This window comes from Limulus polyphemus, unplaced genomic scaffold (genome assembly GCF_000517525.1).
Source record: "Limulus polyphemus unplaced genomic scaffold, Limulus_polyphemus-2.1.2 Scaffold322, whole genome shotgun sequence".
In the NCBI taxonomy this organism is placed as follows: Eukaryota; Metazoa; Arthropoda; class Merostomata; order Xiphosura; family Limulidae; genus Limulus; species Limulus polyphemus.
In genome coordinates, this window is record NW_013665932.1 from 648775 (window position 1) to 659102 (window position 10328).

Sequence of the window (10328 nt, forward strand, 5' to 3'; positions counted from 1 at the left end):
TAAGGATACAGGTTATAATATGTACTAGTGCACTCTAATGATACAGGCTATAATATGTATCAGTGCACTCTAAGGATACAGGCTATAATATGTACTAGCACACTATAAGGATACAGGCTATAATATGTACTAGTACACTATAAGGATACAGGTTATAATATGTACTAGTACACTCTAAGGATACAGGCTATAATATGTACTAGCACACTATAAGGATACAGGCTATAATATGTACTAGTACACTATAAGGATACAGGTTATAATATGTACTAGTAAACTATAGGGATGAATGCTACTGTTCGAGCTGTTGTCAGAATGGGACTATATATGGGTGCTAGAGTCTACTTCATCAAGGAAGGTTATCAAGGAATGGTAGATGGTGGAGAAAACATCGTAGAAGCAGGTTGGGTTGGTGTTTCAGGAATCATCCACAAGGTACGTTAGCTAGATTCTTGTGTGTGTTGTACAAAATGTTTGGTAATTAATTTTTCATAAAAAGATTACTCTTAAAGAAGAAACAGACAGACTTTCAATGGATAAGAGTCTTAGATTTAGGCTAATATAATGTACCTACAATTAATATTAAGTTTAGGCATTAAACCACAATGATGAATTATAGCCATTAATAAATTCACAAACGTCATATGAGCGGGTAACTTTCTATTGTTCAAAGTTCTTCATATGTTGTACGATCTTCAAACCGTAACTTGGAAATCAAGTTCTTTAGTTTCTGATACTTCTTAAATTTACATAAAACCTGTAAAACCTACAATTAGATGTACAGGAAAATCTTTACATTACACACCGTGCTACATGAAATCAAATTAATGTAAAGAAATTAAATTAGATTCAATATTGTCTGTTTTGTCATTGTGATTTCACTAAGAATACTTTTACCAGAAAAGAAGAATAAAAGTAATACTTTACTGTTGTTGTAACATTACAGAAACATTTTTACTGTAGTATCAAGTATGAACATATCATTGTTGAGCTTTGGACTGCTAGAGGCTCACTAAAATTGTATCTAAATTTACAAATTTTGGATATTTATGCCAGAAATTAAGTATATTTAATATGCCACTACTTTAATTAGTACTGGTTTATTTGTATTGTGTTTATTTATAGGGTGGAACAGTGATTGGAAGTGCTCGATGTAAATCATTCCGCGAGAGATCAGGCCGTCTAAGAGCTGCAGCAAATTTGGTGAAGCATGGTATCTGTAACCTGGTGGTTATTGGTGGTGATGGTAGTTTGACGGGTGCTAACATTTTCCGCCAAGAATGGTGTTCTCTACTTGATGAGTTGGTTGAACAAGGTTAGAAACTGAGTATTAAAGTGAATAAGAACTGTGTGACACTAGTTTCTGCCCATCATGGTGGTAATGAACAATTTAGATTTCTTTCTAATTGGACATGGAAACTTGATTTAATTTATGTTTAGGTTATATTTGTAAAAAGATAGTGTTATTGATGTTTGTTGTAGAAAGAATTAAACTAGGTAATCCACTACTGCTTAAACTCTCAGTTAAAGATACATTTCAAATCATGTTCTATTGGTAGTTTTTCTAGTTAGAAATTTTTTTGTATGATTTGAGCATTTCTGTTTAAAAGTTTTTCTTGTAGAAGACATTTTACTCATACCCGTGTAGATTATTGGTTATTGCCTATTTAAGATGTAAGTTCATGTTTCCTGTAAATCATGTTGAATTAATAAACATATTTTTTACTCGACTAATTACAATGAATAAACTATGTGGAATATTTCTACAATTTTTGAAATAATTTACTGATTAATTTAGTTATAAGACAACTTGGCAGGGTAATGTTTTGAGTCTGTGCAATTGATAAATTTAACCTGATGTAAATTCATATAGAAGAATCATAGTAAATTCTCAGAAGAAAAAAAAAGGGAACATTATATATTAATTTCTTTTTTATATAGGTGAAATAACACCAGCTAAACAAGCTGAGTGTAGCACCTTAAACATTGTAGGCATGGTTGGTTCTATAGACAATGATTTTTGTGGGACTGACATGACTATTGGGACAGACTCTGCTCTCCACAGGATTGTGGAAGCTGTTGATGCCATAGTCACTACAGCTTCGAGGTACGGAAATTTGCTTTAGCCTGATATGTAACTCTCTCAAGTAAAATTGATTCTGTGTTTAAGAAATGTAAAAACTTTTTAAAGGTTGTTTCAATGTATAAAGTATTTCCTGCATTTTATAGGTACGAGTTAAGAATTTTTTTTTTATGAAAGCTGTAATAATAATAAGTAAATGTACATGTAAAGTTATGGTAATAACTTGGTCACATGGGCTGCATTTATACACTGTAATATTTTGTAAATGTATTTTGCTCATATAATATATAAATTATAATTTTGAAGTTTTGTTTTACAACAAAAGAAAAGATGAATTTAACTAAATTTATAATATAAAATATCTTAGCTGTTGAAGTTTTTTCATATGTTTCGTACATTGTGAAGAAACAGCTTGTTAATTTATGCAAGTAGCTCTACTGTGTTCACTTCTTTCAAGTTGACCAGCTATACAATAAAATATCCTTATTGAAGCAAAATAACTGCATCCAGAAAAACTACAAATATTAACTTTTAAGTATTGCTGTAATAAAGATCCTTTAGGTTATAGTTGAAGATTATAGAAGAAAATGGTCATCTACCTGAATAGGAATTAATTTTTCACCAAACACCTAATATTTAATTAAGTAAACAAGAACTGTTTTCATTATATTTTAATGAATCAACATTTTGAACCTTACATTGGAAAGAGTCTTGAATCACACTGTATCCTTAGAGTGTTATTTTGCTAATTTCACAGACACTAGGTGAACACTAGGAGATGTTTCTTATGAAAGGTTATTTGTTCTAAACTATAATTATTTATAAAAATGAATGAAGGTGGTAGGAGAATAACCAGGTAATAATGTTAAGCTTGTAAACAAGGAGGAATAAGTGAAACTAGTAACTGCTGTAAATTAGTTCAAAGGTTAATCACAAACCGTGGTAAATGTAACCCACAAATTAAAGAATTATTGTAGTATTAAACCAAATATTGAAAGTAAATCATATGAAGTTAATAGCTTGAACTATAATATAAAAAACGACAACCTTAAACTGAAAAACAGTCATTTCTCAAGATCTTCTGCTTTTTTCTCAATCATTTGTCTTTACATATGGTTGCTAAATAAAAACTGCCTTTAGGGCACACTTTTCAGGTGGCCAAAATAGAGCCCCCAAAGTGGCTCAGCAGTAAATCCTAAGGCTTATAACTCAACAAACTGAGTTTTGATACCTGTGGTAAGGTCAGCAAAGATAGCCCATTGGGTAGCTTTGAGCTTAACAAAAAACAATCAGAGCCTAAATATTGTATAGAAACCAGGATGGTAAGCATTGAAATACTGTCAGTGTATTAAGATTAGTTTTGCAGACTTATGATTTTTACAAAAACAAAATTAAAAACTTAAGTGAAACTACAGAAATCAGTGTGTAATATGCATTGGTACGATAACATCAATTCATTAAATTAATGATACTCTGTTTGATTTCTTTTGTCATGTGTTGGTGCATGTTTTATCACAACTCTTCTTTTGTATCATCTTCACAAATACAAAGTTGTCCATGACCATATACAGGTAGTTTTCAACTGTTTTCAAGTCTAGCACATTTTGAAGTAGGTGGAACTTTATCAAGAGTACTTATTTCACTCTGAAGATCTACCTTAAAGAAACAATTTCCATGAAATTTGAAATAACTAAACCCTCAACCATGCTGTGTTGATTAAATACTGCTAAGTAATACTACCTCAGTTAGTCATTCTTGTTAACACAATTAGCCTTAGTAGTAGAACTGGCTTGAGTTTAGTATATAATTTATAACATTATGTTTGTATGTTTAGAGTATTTTGTTGATAAAGCATACTAAATATGTAGCCATAATTTTGACTTCACTTTATATTACAATAAAGCAGGTATTATATATATTTTACAAATGAATCAGTAATTTTTTCGTATCTGTTTTAGCCACCAGAGAACATTTATACTGGAAGTTATGGGAAGACAGTGTGGGTAAGTTTTTTTTCCTAGCAATGTTTGCTTTAACTCTGTATCATAATAAAATAACAGTAAAGAATTCCTGTGTATGAATAATACACGAATTCTAGCTTTTCTGGGTGAGAACTTATTATAAGATAATTGTACAATGTTTCAGCCACAGAGTCCAGCTTCATCATGTACCCACAAGCACCAAGAAAGTATCTGATGATATATGTATTACTTAATCAAAACATTGTACAATCCTCTAATAAAAGAATCCAGCATCATCAGATAGTTTCTTGCTGTTTGTGAATACACAATGAAACTGAACTCTTTAGCTTAAATGGTAATACAGTCCTCTTATAAAATATTTTCACACAAAGAAGCCTAACTTGTGTATTATTATCTATCAAAATATTTCAAGTTAAGTTGCGTGTGTGTGTGTTTTGAGAAATATTATTTTTCACATTTAAAATGTTCGTATTAAATATGCTGTGTGAGCCATAGTGATCTTCAGTAAAAGCATTAAAGATACTTATTCTGTTCTATTACATATGACTTTTCAATATCTATTTCCTTAATGCGGACACTTCGAACATTTGTAATGTTAGATGGATTCAGTGTAAATACAGCTTAATTATTAGTTTTATTGTGTTATTTGTAGTTTTCCTTTTATTTGTTAGGTTCACAATGTTCCTTCCCTTAATTCTCAAGGTTTTTTTCTGATATAAAATAAAAAAAAAAGAATTGCTGTTTTTACGTAAACACAAAAGACTGAGCAGTTGCTTTTTTTTTTGTAATACATGTCTTACCTGTACCTTCCACTTCGTTTATTGCTGGCTGAGTGCCAGTTTCTATGTAGTAATCGGAATAAAGGTTGTCATTACTTGCAAAGTTTGTAAAATTTCATATCTTTTATGTTAAACTTTGTATTAATATATCCAAGTTTGTAGGCAAAGTCCAGTTGTAAAGTTTAGTGGTCTGTCTTGGTATCATGTCATGCAGTTTTTACTTTGGAGTACTTGTAAAATTTGTCTTGGAGATTTTACAGACAAAATATGTTGATCAACTTATTTGTTTTCATTGAGTCATATGAGTAAGTTAGTGAATTAAAATTTAAAAACAACTTCAAATGTACTGAAAAAAACAACATTATAATGAAGGAAATATAAACTGTTATTAATGTTAGAATTTAGATAAAAGTGAAATTTGGAAGGTTCCCATGTATTTTTTTGCCCTTTGACAGTAAATGGTATCTTGGTCAACCAACCAGTAACAGTGAAGTAATTAAATTGTAAAGTAGTAATATGTGAAAAGTAGTCTGTTCTGAACATAACTAATATTAGCAGGGCTAAGAATATATGGGAACTTTTAAAAAAAACACATTATTAATATTTAATTAGTTGAAAACACCAATCTCACCAAGTTTAATTGTGGCTGAGCTAAAGTAAATTATTTCACATGTGTACAATATTTCATTAATGTTCAAGTAATGTGCCAAGTAGATTGAGGAGTGATGTTGCAACTACACAACCAGTCAATCTCATAATCTTATCCTCTAGCTTGAAAACATAGTTATAATAAGCTTAACATGCACAAATTATAGTTAAAGACTAAAAAAATGTGGAAATTTAACTTAAGGAAGCACTAAAATCAGTATTGCTGGGGTAGAGCTAGCTAATCTGTTAATGGCAGAAACCAAACTACCATATAAAGATAATAAACATTATATATATAGACACACACGTATATATGTATGTATATGAGTGTGTGTATGTGGACAATTTTCAAATATAGATAAAGAGATTGATAAAAACTAAGTAATATTGTTACCCAGTCCTCAAACAGAAACAAAAAGTGTAATACTTACCAGTACCATGTTGTTTTAAAAGTCAACCTTTAGATTACCAAATTGTTTCATACTGGTCACATACTGTATCATATTGAGTAATTTTATCTTTGTTAGCCTGCTACAACACTGACTTAAAAGAACCAGTCAAAGAAATCAGGTTAGATTACTCATTTTCTGTGTAAAATACATTGAAAACTTCAGCAGTAATTTGTTGAATTAATTGCAATAGAGCTTGTATTTTTAATTTTTTCTACATATGTTATTAGGAACCCTGCAAAGAACAAAGGCATGGATCCCTAATAACCTTTGTTCATAAATAGCTTTAAAAATGTACTTAAAATACTGATCTATAAGGAGCTTCTATGAATTATTGAGAAATTGTTAGTCTGTAAACATTAGAACTAATTTTTAACTCTTCATACATATATTTATTGTGTAATTATTACAGGTATCTTGCCCTAGTGGGAGCTCTAGCAAGTGAGGCAGATTTTGTTTTCATCCCTGAGTGGCCTCCTGAAAGTGATTGGCCTGACAAGCTGTGCAAAAAATTGAAACAGGTGAATAATACACTTGTATTTTTTTTAATATGTGCTAGTTCTTAATTAATATTTTCTATCAGTTTAATAGCTTAATATAAGTTATTTTAACTTCAAAACTTGTTTATCTAAAAAGTGGATTGTGAAAAAAAGTAGTTTTGTTAAAGATCTTAATCACGTTTTCAATAACAAGAGTGAATAAAATTTCAGTATTTGTCTTATGAGGTTATATGCCACCAAGTTAATAGAAGTTTGCTAAATTTTACCTCGAGAAAGTATTTGTTTATCAAATATCCAATAAAGAAAATTTATTTTCAGTCACATGTTGATCAGTATTTATCCTAAACATCAATATTTTTCTTCTCTTCAATGAAGTGATGAAAATATTGATGTTTAGGATAAATACTGATTAACATGTGACTGAACCAACCACAAGTTTCTGAGAACAATTTCAGTAACCTTACACAAGACCAAATGTTGAACAATAAACTTATTATAAATAGTTTTAAAAAGTAATTTTAGCAGGATATTGTTGCTTAAATAATGGATGTTTGATGTTTCTTTTGATAGATAACGAAAACATGACCAGAATTTTAACTATTATATAGGAACGAGATTTAGGTCAGAGACTGAACATCATTATTGTGGCTGAAGGAGCAATTGACAGGCAGGGGAATCCCATCACTGCAGAACAGATAAAAAAGGTTTGATTTACATAAACAAATTCATATATTAAATGTTATGATCACTAATTTGAAGAATTAGTGAAGTTTTCTTTGAGTCTCAGAAACATATGATTTAGTATCATTAGACTAAGTATCAAGTAATATAGTTTTTTTTTATATTTAAATATTTGTCCATTATTTTATTTCCCCTCATTTTTCTTATAGAATTTATGAAAATGTTGAGGGTTCAATAAGATTAAGAAAAAACTGTAAACAACTTTGAAAGTCTAGATTTGTATGGAAGTAATTATATCTAAAGCTTTAAGAATCATCCTCAAGGGAAGAAAGTTTCATAGTTTTTACATGCAGAGGTCAGCATTAAAAAATAAATTGTACTTTGTTAATTGCCATATCTTAACACTAAAATGCCCAAGAGTGTTGATTCAATATACCTGTTTATGGTTTATTTTATTGCATTGCAAAGAACTACTGGATGAAAGTTTGAAACTTAAGATGAACTTTCTACAAATTATGTAGCTTCTGGAAATAAAGTATTTTTTTTATATGTCATATTTTTTTTATGAAATTACAGCTTTGGAAGTTTGAAAAGATTTCATTATGATGATGTTTTTCAAAACGTTTACCTTTGTTGTAGATTTCATTACTGATTTTTGTGACTCCCTAACGTTTTGTATAATGTTACTAGAAAGCTTTTATTTTATAAAATTATGTATTTTAAGTTTATTTTGATTTGGAAAACACTGGATGACATTTCAATGACATTTTATTGGCTCTCAATAAAAATACTTTTTTTTACCATACCAACATTTTATGTATATGTATTTCAGTTTTAAAACCGCTTTATATTTATTTATGTTTTTTACTCTTTTTTTCTGACTTTCTTTGTCCATTCAAGCCACTACTTAGGCTGTAACAACAGTGGTTTTTGTCAATGAAATGAAACTTGATAAGGTCAAGTGCAAAGTGATCTAACTAAGGCTACTTCATCTTTTTCTATGATAAACATTTATTCTCCTATCATAATGCAACTGGAAGCCATATTAGCTTATATAGTTGAAAAGAACAGAAAAAGAGCTTTCATTACTGTTTAGATATCACTAGTTTATGATCAAATTAATGCAATTTAAAAACAATTATATATAATTAAATTAGTAAAACTTTTATTATTAAATAAATTTCAACCCTAAAGTATTTGGTTTTTAATGTGTGGAATAATTATTACAAATTAATATTTTATAATTTCTTTTTAATTCAATGTTGTAGGTTTTCCTTTGGGACAGAATGCACCCATCTGGGTGCTGTAGAGTTAATTAAGTATTGTATTTTTTAAAGCTATGTGGCTCAAGAAATTGTTGTCTTCATTATTATTTAGAAATACAAAGTGTGAGCTAAGATAATTATGCTTGCTTATATCTGAAAAGACTTATTTTGTTCAAAGTTGTTCAACAGTATAATGTATTTTTTTATTAAATAGCTTACATTTGTTGTTTATTTTGTAGGTTTTATTCAACAACCTAAAACAAGATTCTCGTATAACTGTTCTTGGCCATGTGCAGCGTGGTGGATATCCATCAGCTTTTGACAGAGTTTTAGTAAGTTAACATAGAAAAATCATTAGTTAGTTAACTGTTTTTATTTTTATAGATGTTTAATGGCATTAATGATCAACTGCAAGCTGGGAATAAGTTCCAGAAAGCTTAAGTGAAGATGCTAGAAGTGGTTTTGATGAGGGAATAGCATGTTGGTAGTCAAAGAAGTGGTGAAGAAGTACTGCTGGTGATTGTAGTCTGTTACTAAACATTTTAATATACTTCTGGTGTTTTGCATTGAAAGATACGGTGGATTCTCGAAGTTTTGCATTTTTGATATCACATGTAATTGTAAGATTTATTATAATTCTAAAGGGCTGTAGAATGGGTGCCGAGGCTGTATTGGCTTTATTTGAGGCTACTCCCGAGTCTGAGGCTTGTGTCGTATCACTAGATGGAAATCAAGCTGTTAGAGTGCCTCTGATGGAATGTGTGGAGAAGGTTAGTTTAATTATTAATTGGTTGATCATCTCGTGGAAAATTAATTTGTAGATACTATTAATCTTTTATTCTTTTTTGAACATAGTTTATAAAAGATTATACTATATCTTATTCATTTCTGTAAAATATTTTATTATATTGTGTGAATGTAAATGTTATGTTAGTGCTAGAATAAACTTACTTTAACTTAGTGGAACACAATTTTATCTGTTTAGACAAAAAGAGTTTCAAAGTGCATGGCTGATTTTCAGTGGGAAGAGGCTGTAAAACTAAGAGGAAGGTAAGTGTTTTCAGAATTTTTTATTTTTTTGAATATAAGATTGTATAAATTATACCTAACAACCATTCCTGTCTATGATTCTTGTTTTAAGTACAATTTTTTTGTTTGAATGATAATACAGTGTATAGCTTTATTGTTTGTACTTGGATCTTGTTACTACAATAATGCATTACTGTATTTATTTTTTTTATAAATAAACAGTACAGTTTTTAAATCTTTAACCTTATATTCAAATTTCAGTAGCATTTAAAATATTGACTCTGAGAATTGTGATTTGTGACTAGCATCATGTATCATATTAAACATTTGGGTCAAGAGTGTGTATATCGACTGACTCAAAACTAGACTTGGATTGAACAAATATATATGAAAAAATAAGTAATGATTAAAAGCATAATAAATAAATATATAAGTATACAAACACACACACATTTTGTCCATGTTTAATATATAATGATTATTATTAATAGAAAAACATGTCTTTTAACTCTTTCAGCACAGGCTCTGCCACTGGGACCGACCTCATAATCATTTTGTACTTGTTATAGTTTTCATGCTATAACGTTTAAATTAGTAAGCATATGTTAATAAAATTTGGCAGATTATCAGCAAGCATTACACTACTTTTAAACTCAAAATATCCAATTTTTTTATTAAGTCTTAAGATTTGTTAAATAATGTTTTTTTCATGCCTTTTTTTTTCTTTTCCTAATTCGTACGAAACTATAGACTTAGTATTTTGACATCACAAATATCTAATTTGAACCAGTGCTGCATTGAACATACCAAGTGACACGCAAAATCGATGCTTAACTGTGTTTTTTTAATATTTACTTTTACATTAAGAAATTAAATAATGTATAATACTAAAATTTGAAATATAATCCACAG

General features: G+C 29.3%; 1 protein-coding gene across 2 annotated transcripts in view; it reads left to right on the top strand.

Annotated features, from left to right (window-relative positions):
* The window catches only part of LOC106457372 (ATP-dependent 6-phosphofructokinase-like), a 30398-nt gene that overhangs the window by 3478 nt on the left and 16592 nt on the right, over positions 1-10328 (top strand). For both annotated transcript variants that reach the window (XM_022383279.1, XM_013916782.2), the window contains exons 3-11: positions 284-435; positions 1126-1315; positions 1942-2107; positions 4042-4086; positions 6354-6462; positions 7050-7145; positions 8627-8719; positions 9032-9157; positions 9373-9437. In XM_022383279.1, the coding sequence (XP_022238987.1) occupies positions 284-435; positions 1126-1315; positions 1942-2107; positions 4042-4086; positions 6354-6462; positions 7050-7145; positions 8627-8719; positions 9032-9157; positions 9373-9437 (1042 nt within the window). The remainder of the gene's footprint in view (positions 1-283; positions 436-1125; positions 1316-1941; positions 2108-4041; positions 4087-6353; positions 6463-7049; positions 7146-8626; positions 8720-9031; positions 9158-9372; positions 9438-10328) is intronic.